We start from the raw sequence: 18,722 nt of genomic DNA, 5'->3' as shown, positions 1-18,722 counted from the left end.
AACAGCCTGCAATCAAAGTTTTTAAAATAAAGTGAAAAAATAACTGTAAAAATAATGATAATAATGATACAGTGCATAAATACTAAATGGGAATAAATCTCAGTAGTCTTGTGCTTTCTTCTAAAAAGAGAGTATTAAATCCACATGATGTAATTATTTTATATCATCTGCTATTACATTAACTGTACAAAACACTGAGCATGGCTGATATTTGGATAGCAGAGTTGCACACAATGGTTATATAAAATGCTGTTAACCATATTTATTTGGCCTTGTCCATACAGCTGTCTTTACTGACCTGAAAGACAACCACAAAAAACAGACATATAGGGTTATTCAAGATGTAAAATATGCTTTCAACATGCTATTATGACATATAGTCAGTAGAATTAATCATTATAGTCTGCACATAACATGGCAGAATTATTACCAAGAGATGTTCCTGGTTTAACTTCAGAATAAACAGCTTCATCAGTTGCTGCAGGAGTTGATTTTCCTATAAATGGAGAGAAGATTAGTCTGAAACATTTGCCAGTAATGTCATAATTTACAGTGATAATGCACTGAAGGGTTGTCAGTGTTAATGTCTCCACTGATAATAAAAGAATAACAGTATTGTAATGCTCACAGTGCTCAAAGCAGTTAAACAGCAGAGTATTATGGCTTTAACAGGATTTAGTAAACATACTGATACTGAATATACATACTGATGTATAAATACTGTTCTTCATCACTGCAAACACACGTAATGTAAAATAAACATACATTCCAACACAAGATGTTCAATGAAAAAATAATAATTACAAATACCTACAATTTTACAAACACTGAGCACATTACATACATTACACTGTGTTCAAGACCAACATGATGGTTGGTGTAGATTTTACTTACCTTTGTGTTTCTTGGCTTTGCCTTTATTGTGACGGTTAACCTGGGCATACATTAGATTATCATCTAAACAGCAACAGAAACCAGATGTCAGGATTTGTTTGTTCAGCAGACATATACAGCTGGATGGATGAATGGATGGATTGACAGGTAGAATGAAAATAAAAGAAATTTGGGATACTTGTCTTCTTTTTTAGTAACAGAATTTAAAATGTATAAAAGGAAAATCAAAATCCACACAAATCAGTTGCTGTAACTGAAACTTCAATTTATGTATTTTGTTTGTTTTTGGAGAAATGTCTCATCATTTTAGAGTCTAAAGGCTCCTTTATGTGAACAGGATTTGACAATATCTGCCTCAAGCAGCTCCCAGTGGCAGTAGTACCAGAGGTGACTTAGATTATTTGAACTGCATGCTGACCCATAATTACATACAGTGTAATTAACAAATAATTATATATTTGACACATTTTCAACAAAAACATATAGGTGGGACTGTACCTGCAGCAGATCCTATCTTCACATCAGCGTAAACAGTGCTCTCCACTGTTTCATGACGCTTCCCTGTTAAGATGATCAAAGAAATGCATAAAAATAATAAATGTATCTTTTCTTTTTGTTTAGTCTGCTGGCAGATAAAAACATCTCTGAACTATTTATTGCATTTCAGTCATTTGTGTACTCACCTGCCTTAGCAATGTTTTTAAGCTCGATCGAAGAATATGTAATATCCTGGGATTCTCCTGCATCTGAAATATACTTATTTTTTAGTTACAGGATTTTATATCAATTAATTGTAATCAGTCCCCTTAAATAACATAATTGAGTATTTCTGACTGCTCTGTGTAAATCAAAAGGTATATACTGTACCATTATCAGTGTCCTCAGAGCCTCTGACTGATTCATAGAGACAGGCATCGACTACAGAGCAGTTTATATCAAGCCAAGGTCAAATTCATCTTTATTTTTTATTTGTGGTGTAGATAAGTGTACAAAACAAGGAATTTTAAATATTTTAGTCTTTGAAACTGTAATATTTAAAAAGTCACAACCAGGACTGAAAGATATTTTCATACCATGAAGCAGTGATGATGTTATTATAGTATGTATTGTTATGACAGGACAGTAGAACAATAATATTTCAGGACTCTGTCTAGTAGTTTAGGTTCAGTTCAAGTGCAAACAATGTGAAACCATGTTATACTCTGATCTTTTGTGCATGTGGTTAAACAGCTGACACGTCTTTGAGACTTTTGATTAATGTTCTTTGAAAATCAGCTGATTAGAAACTGAGTGTAAATATGTTCAGGTTAGAGTTAATGGTAAGTCCAACAAATGAATCAGTTTTAGTTTGAAGACTGACCATGGAGAGAAGAGGAGTTTTCATTCTGATTGGTGCTCTCAGGCTGGATCGGCCTAAAACGTTTAGCAAATACATTAAATTTAATAAGAAACATTGAAGGTACTGCTGTTATGTTCAAAATGAGAGAAGATGGTTTTGTACCAACCTGATAAAGTGTGAATCTGTGAAAAAGATACATGTGTTGTTACATCTGGTTGTTCTGTAAATTGTTCTGACATTTCACGTTATGACATCAGCATATGTCTAAGTATTTGAATAATTAAAATACATAAAACTCTTAACATCAGAAGGAAAAAGTCTCACCTTTGTATCGTCTGTAGCAATACAACAGGAGCAGGAGAATAATAAGTATAATTCCACAAACCAGCCCAACAATTAATGGTACAAGAGATGAAGAGCTGTCAGGCCTGGACACTGCTGTAATAGATAAGAATTAATAACTATTAATACAATTAATTAAGTTCTATAGTACGATTCTTAAAATGAAGTGCTTGAATAAAAATAAGTGAAGTCACATCAAGTCTTAGTAAAGACAAAAAATCTAGGATACAAAAAAAGTCGACTTCTACAGCACAAACACATAAATACAAACACATTATATACAAATCTAGAGGTATGAAAACACAAACACATATACACACACTAAACACACAATAAACAGTATGTATAAACATGTATGTGTTGCTATACAGTGTGATATGAGTCATGACCACTGATGCAACTTTATTCAGTTGAAAAGAAAACAAACTTTGACTCATCATTCATTTACATTTGTATTTTCATATATACTAAATTTTGTAATTTTATGTTTCATTATTGAATTACCTTAGGTTCAGTATAAAACAAGATCTCTTACACAATCTAATATGTGAAATCAGCTGAAACTAAACCTGTAAATTTCTAATTCTGTAAAGTATTTGACCACATTTCTTTCTAAGACAGCAACACAGTTTACAAAAAAGAAAATGCATGAATTGTTTTAATCCTACTCACCGTTAACTGACATCCAACTCTGTACTGATTCGTTTCCTGAGTATTCACACTTGTAGAAGCCTTCGTCTGACTTTGACACTGCAGAGATATTCAGCTCCCCTCTGGTATCATTTTGGACAAGTTTGTCATTTTGATAGAAAAACACATTGGAAAGTAATTCTCCTCTCTTCAGTTTGCAGCCAAGAGTAACAGAATCTCCCTCAGTCACAGGATGCACAGGGCTCACCAGGATAATATCTGCATCTGTAAAACAGTCAAAGAATATGAAGTTTCAGTCAGAGACCAGCTGCTGACCTTTAGAACAAGGTGACATAAAACCATGAGAATAGATCACACATATGCCTTTATTTTTCTCCAACTAATTTATCTCACAGAATCAGTGTAGCTGAGCAAAGATCCAACATTTTAGCTTTTATTACATACATGCCTTGTAACTGTAAATATACTAGCTATGGCTAGTTAGCTCTAGAGCTAACAGGTACATATGAGAGAAATGGTGGATGGCTATTGACACAACAACACCTCTGACTAAATCAGCATGTTAATTTTATCATCAAGAATAAAGAAAGGTCTTGCTGCACACCAAAGAAACTGTGAACCAAACATCTTGGATCTGTAAAATATTAATTTCCAATTGTTTAAATAAATATGAAGAAGCTTTAATTTTGTCCACAGATGAGTTTTTGGTGTGAAAAGCCCTTTCATAATTTATTTATTCTTTTGCATTACCTGTGTTTGACAAGAACATGACTAAATTATAATGTTGTGCAGAGGATGTCTGATTTTCTAATTGATTGGATGATATTTCTTTATTATAATCTCAAGGAATAATAACTTAATGAGCTTTTATTTTTTGTTAAAAAAACAATAATATAACATAATTTTTGCTATCAAAAGGTTAGGAATATAACTTGATTGTCTACAAGTGTAGTGTAGTTAGTGACACTATGTTGAAAATAATTTAAATACAAGATGAAAATGAAATAAAATGTAATGTAAACATACTCTGTATAGTGATGTTGACTGCATTGCTGAACTCTCCTGATCCAGACTCACACCAGTACACTGCATCACTCTGCTGTGAACTCTTGATGTTACATGTGGATCCAGTCATTGACCTCCAGTTAGAACAGTATGACCAGTCGTGGTCCTCAGGAAACCTCCTCACTCTCCACTCAGTAAAGTTTCCTTCACAGCTCAGTGAGACAGAGTCAGAAGTGAAGTGCTGGACTCTGTCAGGACTCACTTTGAGAGTCACTGCTAAACGAACATCTGAAAAACAACATGTAATGAGGAGCAAACCAAGTACAGAGATATTAAATTTAAAAAAGATCACAATACAAATAATCCTCTTTTTTGTACTTTTAATACTATTTATTGTTGAGAAGAAAAACATCTCAATAACATAAACTGTGCAAAAGGTTCAGTGTTTTGGTGAAACTGTGAGTGTTAAGAGCATACAGAGCATATGGACTGACAGTGGAGACGTGAAGTGTGCTGCAGAGTGGTTTGAGCTGTTTTATGGATGTTTTGATTATTTTTTCTATCTTGAAAACTTGCTACCAAGATAACTACAGCAACTGTTCACTGTGAAGCTGTAAACAACCTATGTTTACCTGCCACCTTTCAAACATACAGAGGATGTGTTTTTCATACTAAATGATGTTTCATTGTCTCTATATAAAGTACTAGTCAAAAGTTTGGACACACCTTCCCTTGAATGAGAAAGTGTGTCTAAACTTTTGACTGGTACTGTATAGTCAGTGTTTTTCTCTCATCTGTCTGAGTTTTCTCAGGTTTCCAGCTGTTTCTGTACTTTGTCCATTTACCTGCTTTGTTGCCTGATGACTTTTCTGGTTTTTCATTACCAGATTTTGACTGTTTTGTATGTCTATATGTTGCCTGATCACTAGATAAAGTCTCATTTAACCACACCTGTCCAGCCTGCTGTGTCAGTAAAAGTAATGAGTATTGGCTGTAAGATGAGCTCAGGCATCCAAAGTAAAAGTATTCATTGCAAAGAGGAGCCGAGTTTGATTTCGATGACAAGTAAAATCATAATATCTCAGTTATTTGGTGCTGTAATGCTTTCAGATCAATTGAAGATGTAAAGAAGGAAATCCAGCCCAGTCCAGTATGTAGAACAATTCAATATCAACATTGTGTTTAATGAGTGTGTTGAAAAACTGAATTCTTGACTTGATGGAGAAAGGTCATAGGTTCAACACAATCAATACCCAGATAATGACATCACAACTGCTTCTTGACAGAAGGAGACAAAAACAAACAAACAAACTCACCTCCAGACCAAACAAACTCAGGTTTGCTGTAATCAGTGTAAAACACTGGGTCTCCTCTTCCAGTTCTACACATATATCCTGCTGTGTGTGTCGACCCATGAATGATGTAGGAATCCTGTTCAGTCCCATTGGTGCTACCAGGTAGCAGCTCATAGCTGTAGGAGTTGTCTGATAGTTTGGGAACAGTCTTATACCAGTAGAACCTCCATCCTGCAGATGGATGTTCAACCTTACAGCTCAGAGTTACTGAGTCTCCAGGACTCAGCCATGATGGAGACACAGTGAGGACAGGTGCATCTGTTGGAAAGTGATTTTCTCAGAATGAAAACATGTCATGATGTAGACTTTAGTCTCTAGACATATAAATAAATCTTATCTAATACAGTTATCATGTTTTCTATTGAATTATTCAGACACAGATAGGTGGAAACTCAAAAACATGATATTCTCACGATTAATGAAACACAGTCCAACTTACATGACACTGTCAACCTGATGAGATCACTTCTGTCTGTTGAATACAAACCTATTCTCTGTTCACCCTTACACTGTAGTTTCCACACTGTAAAAAGTAGCTCTGAACCTCCAGTATTCACTGTGTTTTTCAAGGTTTTTCTTTGGTTGTTTTCCATTCATACTCCCAGTCAGTGTCTCCACTATCTTTGATCTCACATCTTAGAGTGATTGACTCACCACTGAATATCTGAGGCCAGTTGGTTTGCTTTGTTACAACAGTCTTGTTAGAGACTGTACCCACCAAATATACACAGTTTGGATAAAAACAGAAATATATACTGGTATGACTGGTATGTCCTTTCTGCTGTCAGTGTGGCCTTGAGATTACATTAGAACAAATAAACAAAACAAGTAAATGGTTGGAATGAGATTTGCCTGAAGAAAATGTTCAGCACAAGAACTACAGGGAAATCATTCTTGAAATAGCTCAAAAGCCTGAATGGCTGCCTCCAGGCCAACATGTAACACTATTAAACTAACAGATCAATCTTAGAAATAAAATAAATAATAAGAAATAAAATAAATTAAATTAAGTAAATATCCTGAGTTATTAGTCATTAATGATATGAGATGGCATTGCTGAACAAAACAACAGATGAAAACAATATAAAACATAACATGTTCATTATGGATGAAAGATGTCCAACTTACGTAATACTGTCAATGTGATGACATCACTCCACTCTGTCGAGGAATATGAGTCCTTCCTTCCTCTACACTTGAATTCTCCACTGTAGTAATTGTTGCTGTTGATCCTGTGTTCACTGAGTGTTGGAGATGTGATTAAGTTGTCTGGTGTCCATTCATACGTCCACTCAGTGTCTCCACCTCCCTGGATCTCACATCTGACAGCAACTGTCTCACCCCTGTATATCAGAGGCCAGTTGGGTTGCAGGATCACAGTGGCCTTATTTGGAACTGTTCACATAGAAAAATACGTGATTATTAGGATACCAATAGAAATGTAAAATAAAAAAGTCAAGTCAAAGTCAGTTTTTAGAACAAAATTTCAGGGTAATCGTCTTTATTGTCCCCTAACGACAATTTGACTTTTGTAGGGCGGTTTAACAAACAATGCAAACACAACTAAACAGCCATAATAACAAAAGCAGTTAAAAAAAAACAGAAGTATGAAAACATATCAAGCAACATGTTTGCAAAAGAAGACTTAATAAAGCAATAAAAGAGCAACATGGCCATTTTTTACCATTATACAGATCAAGTGCCTACACACACACACACACACACACACACACACACACACACACACACACACACACAGACACACACACACAAAATCAACCAAACAGTAAAATAATGCTTAAAAGCAATAGAAAAACAGTCTTTCAAACAAAATATACAAATTAGGATTAAGGACAAATTCTTTGGGGCAGCCAGTGGAGAGAAACTCTTATCTGACAACACTGACTCTCAACTTTTGAGATCTATTTCATAAAAAAAATCTAAAAGCCACTGCAGCCATTTAAACAACAGGACAGCAACTTCTTGGCAGAAATGGGGCTGAATGGTGTTTAAAGACCAAGACAAATCCACAAACAATTTAATAGGAGAAATGTGTTCTAACCAGAAATAGATGTTATGGATAAAACTGAGTGGTGTCATGGAAACATCTTCTACTCTTGTTTTGCATCTTTACACAACCTGAAGAGGGTTGTAACGATTTATTTTCGCCATCATCAGAGGAGTAAGAGCTACTAACTTATATTCAGTTTGTCATTAACGTTCTCATTTTTTGCCATTGATACCAAAATAACTTTTTTACACTACTGATAACATATTTAAATAATTTATGTTGTATTATTCCACAACAAATCACTAAACTCACCAGTTTTCCAAATAGTGACTGCATTGCTGTACTCGGTGAAGATCTCTGGGTCTCCTCCTCTTCTTCCTGTTCTTCCTGCTCCGCAGTAGTAGATGCCTCCTTGATCAACACTTATAACTCTGTCATAAGTATATCTGATGCGCTGATCTGCATAAGATCCTGAGGTTCGTCTAAACCACTCATATTTCCAATCAGCAGAGGCGTCCACAGAGCAGGTCAGTGTCACACTGCCGTGTTCTGGTATGATGGTTTTCTCTGCTGTCAGTGTCGGCTTGGCTTTATTTGCTGTTTAGTTCAGAGCAAAAAACAAAATGAGTAACAAGTGGGATGGCATTTCCCTCAGAGAACGCTGAACATCAATTAAGTCATTTAGTTAATACCATTATATGGAAGATGCAAACAGAGAATGTGACTCTTCTGGGTCAATGACTGATTTGGGAAACAATAGTTGCTGCTGAACTAACTAATGAGGTAGAGTTGATGTTTAATTAATGCACTGTTTTTTGTTTGTTTCTTTTTTTGTTGTTTTTTTTATTAACAGCAGAATAGTTGTTGTGATCATAGGGTGACATGTTTCCCAAAAAAGGTTTAGAGCTAGTTGGTGATGCGGGTGCAAAGCCTCTGTTGGTTAAGTTCAACACATGATTCACTGTCATTTATGATTCACTGTTGGAAGACAACTGATATTTTATGTTCTTCTCTGCACAATTTCATGTGAATCATTATAATTCAAAACTACACTGTATGTTGTCTCCTCTTAAGTTATTCTGTTCTCACACTAAAGAAACAGAATTTGAGACGCTAGCTGCTCATATGACGTTATGTTATTACAGGAAGGTGAAAATATTTACTGTTACCTTATCTAGCTAGATTGAAACATAAAAAACATGTCATTCTGAATATGATATACATATTTGACTTACATGACGTCAATGTGATGGCTTCACTCCACTCTGTCGAAAAAAAATCCCTTCTACCCATACACATGAAGTCTACAGTATGTGATGTAGAATCACTGCTGATTCTGAATTCTTTATCTTTCCGAGATACGTCCACACTATTTTCTCTCCATTCATATTCCCATTGAGTGTCTGCACCTCCCTGGATCTCACATCTAACAGTGATTGTCTCACCACTGTATATCAGAGGCCAGTTGGGTTGCAGAGTCACAACAGCCTTGTTGGAAACTGTTCAAACAGAAAATTAAAGTAGTATGAAAAGACCTTTGCAATCACATGTTTGTCAGATAAACAGGTCTTACTGAGGACAACAGTCCTCCAGAACACCTGAAACTAAACTTTTACAGGATGCATTTATCTCACAGTGCAGAGAGACTTGACTGTTCAACATCAGTCATTTTGGGGAACACTTTAATAATCCCATGTAGTTGCATCTTTGCTGTCTAGGTTACCAAGCAGGCAGATTACTGAAATTAAAAAAATATATTAAATTCATTTTTCTATGAACAAGAATGAGAAGCTTTTATTCAGCATTAACATTTCAAGTTTATATGATAAAAACAGATGTTGTTGAGATTTGGTGTGAATATCTTTTGTTCACAGCCATATTTCTTATAAACATTCACCTGAAGAAAAGATTTGTATCAGGGGGAAAAGTTGGTCAAGTAATAAACTGAGGATCACAGTACTGTCAGCAAATTTAATGATGTGTCTGTTCTCATGCTGAGAAAGGACTCACCACTCGGGGGAGCCACTGGAGTAAAGAATCTTACCTGCCATTACTGACTCTGATCATTTTAAAATATAATCAATAAAATAATCTAAAAGTCACCTCATTAATTTAAAATCTAGATTGAAACAAGGCAAAAACCTTTTCATCTGAAACATTGGGTTAAATGATATTCAATGTCAAGGAAAAGTCAACAAATAATACTGCATTACACTCACTTTTTCATTAACATTCTCCTTTTTTGCTATCAATACCAAAATGACTCTTTTTACACTACTGATAGAATATTTAAATAATACATGTTGTATTATTCCACAACAAAGTACTTAACTCACCAGATTCCCAAATAGTGACTCCATCGCTGTACTCTGTGAAGATCTCTGGGTCCCCTCCTCTTCCTGTTCTTCCTGCTCCGCAGTAATAGATGCCTCCTTGATCAACACTTATAACTCTGTCATAAGTATCTCTGAAGGGCTGATCTGCATAAGATCCTGAGGTTCGTCTAAACCACTCATATCTCCAATCAGCAGAGGCGTCCACAGAGCAGGTCAGTGTCACACTGCCGTGTTCTGGTATGATGGTTTTCTCTGCTGTCAGTGTCGGCTTGGCTTTATTTGCTGTTTAGTTCAGAGCAAAAAACAAAATGAGTAACAAGTGGGATGGCATTTCCCTCAGAGAACGCTGAACATCAATTAAGTCATTTAGTTAATACCATTATATGGAAGATGCAAACAGAGAATGTGACTCTTCTGGGTCAATGACTGATTTGGGAAACAATAGTTGCTACTGAACTAACTAATGAGGTAGAGTTGATGTTTAATTAATGCACTGTTTTTTGTTTGTTTCTTTTTTTGTTGTTTTTTTTATTAACAGCAGAATAGTTGTTGTGATCATAGGGTGACATGTTTCCCAAAAAAGGTTTAGAGCTAGTTGGTGATGCGGGTGCAAAGCCTCTGTTGGTTAAGTTCAACACATGATTCACTGTCATTTATGATTCACTGTTGGAAGACAACTGATATTTTATGTTCTTCTCTGCACAATTTCATGTGAATCATTATAATTCAAAACTACACTGTATGTTGTCTCCTCTTAAGTTATTCTGTTCTCACACTAAAGAAACAGAATTTGAGACGCTAGCTGCTCATATGACGTTATGTTATTACAGGAAGGTGAAAATATTTACTGTTACCTTATCTAGCTAGATTGAAACATAAAAAACATGTCATTCTGAATATGATATACATATTTGACTTACATGACGTCAATGTGATGGCTTCACTCCACTCTGTCGAAAAAAAATCCCTTCTACCCATACACATGAAGTCTACAGTATGTGATGTAGAATCACTGCTGATTCTGAATTCTTTATCTTTCCGAGATACGTCCACACTATTTTCTCTCCATTCATATTCCCATTGAGTGTCTGCACCTCCCTGGATCTCACATCTAACAGTGATTGTCTCACCACTGTATATCAGAGGCCAGTTGGGTTGCAGAGTCACAACAGCCTTGTTGGAAACTGTTCAAACAGAAAATTAAAGTAGTATGAAAAGACCTTTGCAATCACATGTTTGTCAGATAAACAGGTCTTACTGAGGACAACAGTCCTCCAGAACACCTGAAACTAAACTTTTACAGGATGCATTTATCTCACAGTGCAGAGAGACTTGACTGTTCAACATCAGTCATTTTGGGGAACACTTTAATAATCCCATGTAGTTGCATCTTTGCTGTCTAGGTTACCAAGCAGGCAGATTACTGAAATTAAAAAAATATATTAAATTCATTTTTCTATGAACAAGAATGAGAAGCTTTTATTCAGCATTAACATTTCAAGTTTATATGATAAAAACAGATGTTGTTGAGATTTGGTGTGAATATCTTTTGTTCACAGCCATATTTCTTATAAACATTCACCTGAAGAAAAGATTTGTATCAGGGGGAAAAGTTGGTCAAGTAATAAACTGAGGATCACAGTACTGTCAGCAAATTTAATGATGTGTCTGTTCTCATGCTGAGAAAGGACTCACCACTCGGGGGAGCCACTGGAGTAAAGAATCTTACCTGCCATTACTGACTCTGATCATTTTAAAATATAATCAATAAAATAATCTAAAAGTCACCTCATTAATTTAAAATCTAGATTGAAACAAGGCAAAAACCTTTTCATCTGAAACATTGGGTTAAATGATATTCAATGTCAAGGAAAAGTCAACAAATAATACTGCATTACACTCACTTTTTCATTAACATTCTCCTTTTTTGCTATCAATACCAAAATGACTCTTTTTACACTACTGATAATAGATTTAAATAATACATGTTGTATTATTCCACAACAAAGTACTTAACTCACCAGATTCCCAAATAGTGACTCCATCGCTGTACTCTGTGAAGATCTCTGGGTCCCCTCCTCTTCCTGTTCTTCCTGCTCCGCAGTAATAGATGCCTCCTTGATCAACACTTATAACTCTGTCATAAGTATCTCTGAAGGGCTGATCTGCATAAGATCCTGAGGTTCGTCTAAACCACTCATATTTCCAATCAGCAGAGGCGTCCACAGAGCAGGTCAGTGTCACACTGCCGTGTTCTGGTATGATGGTTTTCTCTGCTGTCAGTGTCGGCTTGGCTTTATTTGCTGTTTAGTTCAGAGCAAAAAACAAAATGAGTAACAAGTGGGATGGCATTTCCCTCAGAGAACGCTGAACATCAATTAAGTCATTTAGTTAATACCATTATATGGAAGATGCAAACAGAGAATGTGACTCTTCTGGGTCAATGACTGATTTGGGAAACAATAGTTGCTGCTGAACTAACTAATGAGGTAGAGTTGATGTTTAATTAATGCACTCTTTTTTGTTTGTTTCTTTTTTTGTTGTTTTTTTTATTAACAGCAGAATAGTTGTTGTGATCATAGGGTGACATGTTTCCCAAAAAAGGTTTAGAGCTAGTTGGTGATGCGGGTGCAAAGCCTCTGTTGGTTAAGTTCAACACATGATTCACTGTCATTTATGATTCACTGTTGGAAGACAACTGATATTTTATGTTCTTCTCTGCACAATTTCATGTGAATCATTATAATTCAAAACTACACTGTATGTTGTCTCCTCTTAAGTTATTCTGTTCTCACACTAAAGAAACAGAATTTGAGACGCTAGCTGCTCATATGACGTTATGTTATTACAGGAAGGTGAAAATATTTACTGTTACCTTATCTAGCTAGATTGAAACATAAAAAACATGTCATTCTGAATATGATATACATATTTGACTTACATGACGTCAATGTGATGGCTTCACTCCACTCTGTCGAAAAAAAATCCCTTCTACCCATACACATGAAGTCTACAGTATGTGATGTAGAATCACTGCTGATTCTGAATTCTTTATCTTTCCGAGATACGTCCACACTATTTTCTCTCCATTCATATTCCCATTGAGTGTCTGCACCTCCCTGGATCTCACATCTAACAGTGATTGTCTCACCACTGTATACCAGAGGCCAGTTGGGTTGCAGAGTCACAACAGCCTTGTTGGAAACTGTTCAAACAGAAAATTAAAGTAGTATGAAAAGACCTTTGCAATCACATGTTTGTCAGATAAACAGGTCTTACTGAGGACAACAGTCTTCCAGAACACCTGAAACTAAACTTTTACAGGATGCATTTATCTCACAGTGCAGAGAGACTTGACTGTTCAACATCAGTCATTTTGGGGAACACTTTAATAATCCCATATAGTTGCATCTTTGCTGTCTAGGTTACCAAGCAGGCAGATTACTGAAATTAAAAAAATATATTAAATTCATTTTTCTATGAACAAGAATGAGAAGCTTTTATTCAGCATTAACATTTCAAGTTTATATGATAAAAACAGATGTTGTTGAGATTTGGTGTGAATATCTTTTGTTCACAGCCATATTTCTTATAAACATTCACCTGAAGAAAAGATTTGTATCAGGGGGAAAAGTTGGTCAAGTAATAAACTGAGGATCACAGTACTGTCAGCAAATTTAATGATGTGTCTGTTCTCATGCTGAGAAAGGACTCACCACTCGGGGGAGCCACTGGAGTAAAGAATCTTACCTGCCATCACTGACTCTGATCATTTTAAAATATAATCAATAAAATAATCTAAAAGTCACCTCATTAATTTAAAATCTAGATTGAAACAAGGCAAAAACCTTTTCATCTGAAACATTGGGTTAAATGATATTCAATGTCAAGGAAAAGTCAACAAATAATACTGCATTACACTCACTTTTTCATTAACATTCTCCTTTTTTGCTATCAATACCAAAATGACTCTTTTTACACTACTGATAGAATATTTAAATAATACATGTTGTATTATTCCACAACAAAGTACTTAACTCACCAGATTCCCAAATAGTGACTCCATCGCTGTACTCTGTGAAGATCTCTGGGTCCCCTCCTCTTCCTGTTCTTCCTGCTCCGCAGTAATAGATGCCTCCTTGATCAACACTTATAACTCTGTCATAAGTATCTCTGAAGGGCTGATCTGCATAAGATCCTGAGGTTCGTCTAAACCACTCATATCTCCAATCAGCAGAGGCGTCCACAGAGCAGGTCAGTGTCACACTGCCGTGTTCTGGTATGATGGTTTCGTCTGCTGTCAGTGTCGGCTTGGCTTTATTTGCTGTTTAGTTCAGAGCAAAAAATAAAATGAGTAACAAGTGAGATGGAATTTCCCTTAGAGAACGTTGAACATCAATTAATTCGTTTAGTTAATACCATTATATGGAAGATGCAAACAGAGAATGTGACATATGACTTCTGGGTCAATGATTGATTTGGGAAACAATAGTTGCTGCTGAACTAACTAATGAGGTAGAGTTGATGTTTAATTAATGCACTCTTTTTTGTTTGTTTCTTTTTTTGTTGTTTTTTTTATTAACAGCAGAATAGTTGTTGTGATCATAGGGTGACATGTTTCCCAAAAAAGGTTTAGAGCTAGTTGGTGATGCGGGTGCAAAGCCTCTGTTGGTTAAGTTCAACACATGATTCACTGTCATTTATGATTCACTGTTGGAAGACAACTGATATTTTATGTTCTTCTCTGCACAATTTCATGTGAATCATTATAATTCAAAACTACACTGTATGTTGTCTCCTCTTAAGTTATTCTGTTCTCACACTAAAGAAACAGAATTTGAGACGCTAGCTGCTCATATGACGTTATGTTATTACAGGAAGGTGAAAATATTTACTGTTACCTTATCTAGCTAGATTGAAACATAAAAAACATGTCATTCTGAATATGATATACATATTTGACTTACATGACGTCAATGTGATGGCTTCACTCCACTCTGTCGAAAAAAAATCCCTTCTACCCATACACATGAAGTCTACAGTATGTGATGTAGAATCACTGCTGATTCTGAATTCTTTATCTTTCCGAGATACGTCCACACTATTTTCTCTCCATTCATATTCCCATTGAGTGTCTGCACCTCCCTGGATCTCACATCTAACAGTGATTGTCTCACCACTGTATATCAGAGGCCAGTTGGGTTGCAGAGTCACAACAGCCTTGTTGGAAACTGTTCAAACAGAAAATTAAAGTAGTATGAAAAGACCTTTGCAATCACATGTTTGTCAGATAAACAGGTCTTACTGAGGACAACAGTCCTCCAGAACACCTGAAACTAAACTTTTACAGGATGCATTTATCTCACAGTGCAGAGAGACTTGACTGTTCAACATCAGTCATTTTGGGGAACACTTTAATAATCCCATGTAGTTGCATCTTTGCTGTCTAGGTTACCAAGCAGGCAGATTACTGAAATTAAAAAAATATATTAAATTCATTTTTCTATGAACAAGAATGAGAAGCTTTTATTCAGCATTAACATTTCAAGTTTATATGATAAAAACAGATGTTGTTGAGATTTGGTGTGAATATCTTTTGTTCACAGCCATATTTCTTATAAACATTCACCTGAAGAAAAGATTTGTATCAGGGGGAAAAGTTGGTCAAGTAATAAACTGAGGATCACAGTACTGTCAGCAAATTTAATGATGTGTCTGTTCTCATGCTGAGAAAGGACTCACCACTCGGGGGAGCCACTGGAGTAAAGAATCTTACCTGCCATTACTGACTCTGATCATTTTAAAATATAATCAATAAAATAATCTAAAAGTCACCTCATTAATTTAAAATCTAGATTGAAACAAGGCAAAAACCTTTTCATCTGAAACATTGGGTTAAATGATATTCAATGTCAAGGAAAAGTCAACAAATAATACTGCATTACACTCACTTTTTCATTAACATTCTCCTTTTTTGCTATCAATACCAAAATGACTCTTTTTACACTACTGATAGAATATTTAAATAATACATGTTGTATTATTCCACAACAAAGTACTTAACTCACCAGATTCCCAAATAGTGACTCCATCGCTGTACTCTGTGAAGATCTCTGGGTCCCCTCCTCTTCCTGTTCTTCCTGCTCCGCAGTAATAGATGCCTCCTTGATCAACACTTATAACTCTGTCATAAGTATCTCTGAAGGGCTGATCTGCATAAGATCCTGAGGTTCGTCTAAACCACTCATATCTCCAATCAGCAGAGTCGTCCACAGAGCAGGTCAGTGTCACACTGCCGTGTTCTGGTATGATGGTTTCGTCTGCTGTCAGTGTCGGCTTGGCTTTATTTGCTGTTTAGTTCAGAGCAAAAAATAAAATGAGTAACGAGTGAGATGGAATTTCCCTTAGAGAACGTTGAACATCAATTAAGTCGTTTAGTTAATACCATTATATGGAAGATGCAAACAGAGAATGTGACATATGACTTCTGGGTCAATGATTGATTTGGGAAACAATAGTTGCTGCAGAACTAACTAATGAGGTACAGTTAACGTTTATTAATGCACTGTTTTTTGTTTGCTTCTTTTTTTTGTTTTTGTTTTTTTATTAACAGCAGAATAGTTGTTGTGATCATAGGGTGACATGTTTCCCAAAAAAAGGTTTAGAGCTAGTTGGTGATGCGGGTGCAAAGCCTCTGTTGGTAAGTTCAACACATGATTCACTGTCATTTATGATTCACTGTTGGAAGACAACTAATATTTTATGTTCTTCTACATTTTCATTTGAATCATTATAATTCAAAAGTACACTGTATGCTGTCTCGTCTTAAGTTATTCTGTTCTCACACTAAAGAAACACTGAGACGCTAGCTGCTCATATGACGCTATGTTAGTACAGGAAGGTGAAAAATTTACTGTTACCTCATCTAGCTTGATTGAAACATAAAAAAACATGTCATTCTGAATATGATATGAACATATTTGACCTACATGATGTCAATGTGATGGCTTCACTCCACTCTGTCGAAAAAAAATCCCCTCTACCCATACACATGAAGTCTACAGTATGTGATATAGAAGCACTGCTGATTCTGAATTCTTTATCTTTCCGAGATACGTCCACACTATTTTCTCTCCATTCATATTCCCATTGAGTGTCTGCACCTCCCTGGATCTCACATCTGACAGTAATTGTCTCACCACTGTATATCAGAGACCGGTTGGGTTGCAGAGTCACAACAGCCTTGTTGGAAACTGTTCAAACCAAAAATACACAGTTAGACACAACTAGAAATATAAAATAAAGAGAGAGAAAAAAGAAAAATACAAGGCAACATCAAAACCATTAAAAAACAGATTTAAATCCAACAGTGTGAAAAGAGCTTTGCAATCATGTTTATCAGATAAACAGGTCTTACTGAGGACAACAGTCCTCCAGAACACCTGAACCTAAACTTTTACAGGATGCATTTATCTCACAGTGCAGAGAGACTTGACTGTTCAACATCAGTCATTTTGGGGAACAGTTTGATAATCTCATGTAGTTGCATCTTGTTGTCTAGGTTACCAAGCAGGCAGATTACTGGTCTTGGGTCTATATGCTGTTAGTTTAGAACAAAGACATTACACTTTTTCTCCTTTGCATAAACATAAAAAATGGAGCTATGCACACAGTTTTGAGAACTTGAAGCTCATGTATCACCTATAAACTCTGAGCACAATCCCATTGCTTTCATTCAAACAGAAATTCTAAATCACACTTTGCTCTCTACATTGCAGGTCAGTGTCACACTGTGCCGTCCTCTTATGGTCTTCCTGTCTGCTCTCGCTGCAACCCAGTTGCCAGAAGAAAACGTTGGCATTAAACGTTTCTGCAAACCACAGAAACGTTGAATATATACGTTTCAAAACGTGAATCACGTATCATATCAAAATTTCTACGAACGTAGCATATTAACATTTCTACCCGTTGAATAATGATGTTGTATGGTGTGACAACGCTGTGGTTAAGGTCTGGTTAGGTTTAGGAACAAAGACCACTCGGTTAGGGTTAGGGAAAGATCATGGTTTGGGTTCAAATAAAAATGAAAATAAAATAAAACGGCCGATGTCTCACTAAAAAAGCGTTTTTTCTCGCCAGAAAACAACTGACAAATGTCCGCTTTTGTCGGTTGAAACAGGAAACAGACATTGATTTCGGTTTCGAGGTGGTCTCGAACCGTGTTCTCTGCTGATTTCCAGCGTACTAACCATCCACCTGCCCCTCTTCCTCCTATATAGGAAAGATCAACTCATATAGATCACATGTGAACTACGTCACTTTAGAAATGTTGACATAATACGTTTTGTTGACATTTTCATATGATACGTTTTTCACATGTTGAAACGTAGATATTCAATGTTTCTGTGGTTTGCAGAAACGTACAGTGCCAACGTTTTATTCAGGCTGCTCAGTGTGACCTTGTGTCTATCTAAGTTTAGAAAAAAAATAAAACGAATAAGTGACTGTCATGGACAAGCCATCAAAAATGTTATATCTTTATATAACACAAAGGAAACACCCATTTAAAATTATGTATGACTCAAATGAATTTAGACTCTCTGTTTGCACATTTATGTTCATAATCAAACTCCAACTTTTCTTTCTAAATGCTGCATATGTGTTTTCTTCAGATACTTGTGTGTCTCAAGGGTCATCACAACATCTGGTCTCCCTACATAAACACGCATCTTGAGGAAAATGCTGTTTTACACTTTTGGGCACTAATCAAGTCATTTCAGAATTTGTAT

At 35.8% G+C, this 18,722-nt stretch overlaps 2 protein-coding genes and 1 long non-coding RNA gene across 6 annotated transcripts in view; all 3 read right to left on the bottom strand.

The window, feature by feature from the left end:
• Positions 1-18,722, bottom strand: part of LOC137175028 (Fc receptor-like protein 5) — a 137,296-nt gene that overhangs the window by 80,909 nt on the left and 37,665 nt on the right. Inside the window, exons 5-6 of the mRNA XM_067580648.1 lie at positions 6,715-6,981; positions 5,548-5,844 (exon numbers count right to left, since the gene is read on the bottom strand). Of these exons, the coding sequence (XP_067436749.1) occupies positions 5,548-5,844; positions 6,715-6,981 (564 nt within the window). The remainder of the gene's footprint in view (positions 1-5,547; positions 5,845-6,714; positions 6,982-18,722) is intronic.
• LOC137175039 (uncharacterized) lies at positions 238-2,672 on the bottom strand. 4 transcript variants are annotated; one of them, XR_010925542.1, is made up of 7 exons: positions 2,558-2,672; positions 2,400-2,415; positions 2,255-2,307; positions 1,578-1,640; positions 1,393-1,455; positions 431-496; positions 238-298 (listed from the first exon to the last, which is right to left on the bottom strand). It is a non-coding gene; the product is annotated as an uncharacterized lncRNA (long non-coding RNA). The 4 variants fall into 4 exon arrangements; XR_010925540.1 differs by lacking the exon at positions 2,558-2,672 and having other exon boundaries at positions 2,400-2,547; XR_010925541.1 differs by lacking the exons at positions 238-298; positions 431-496; positions 2,558-2,672 and adding an exon at positions 934-957 and having other exon boundaries at positions 1,578-1,812; positions 2,400-2,547.
• On the bottom strand, positions 3,240-4,680 carry LOC137175114 (high affinity immunoglobulin gamma Fc receptor I-like). The gene is made up of 2 exons (XM_067580810.1): positions 4,253-4,680; positions 3,240-3,490 (listed from the first exon to the last, which is right to left on the bottom strand). The coding sequence occupies exons 1-2, from the start codon at positions 4,641-4,643 to the stop codon at positions 3,240-3,242; spliced, it is 642 nt and encodes a 213-aa protein (XP_067436911.1). The 5' UTR covers positions 4,644-4,680.

Source organism: Thunnus thynnus, chromosome 22 (genome assembly GCF_963924715.1).
Source record: "Thunnus thynnus chromosome 22, fThuThy2.1, whole genome shotgun sequence".
NCBI lineage: Eukaryota > Metazoa > Chordata > Actinopteri > Scombriformes > Scombridae > Thunnus > Thunnus thynnus.
This window is presented reverse-complemented; position numbering and strand designations above follow the sequence as displayed.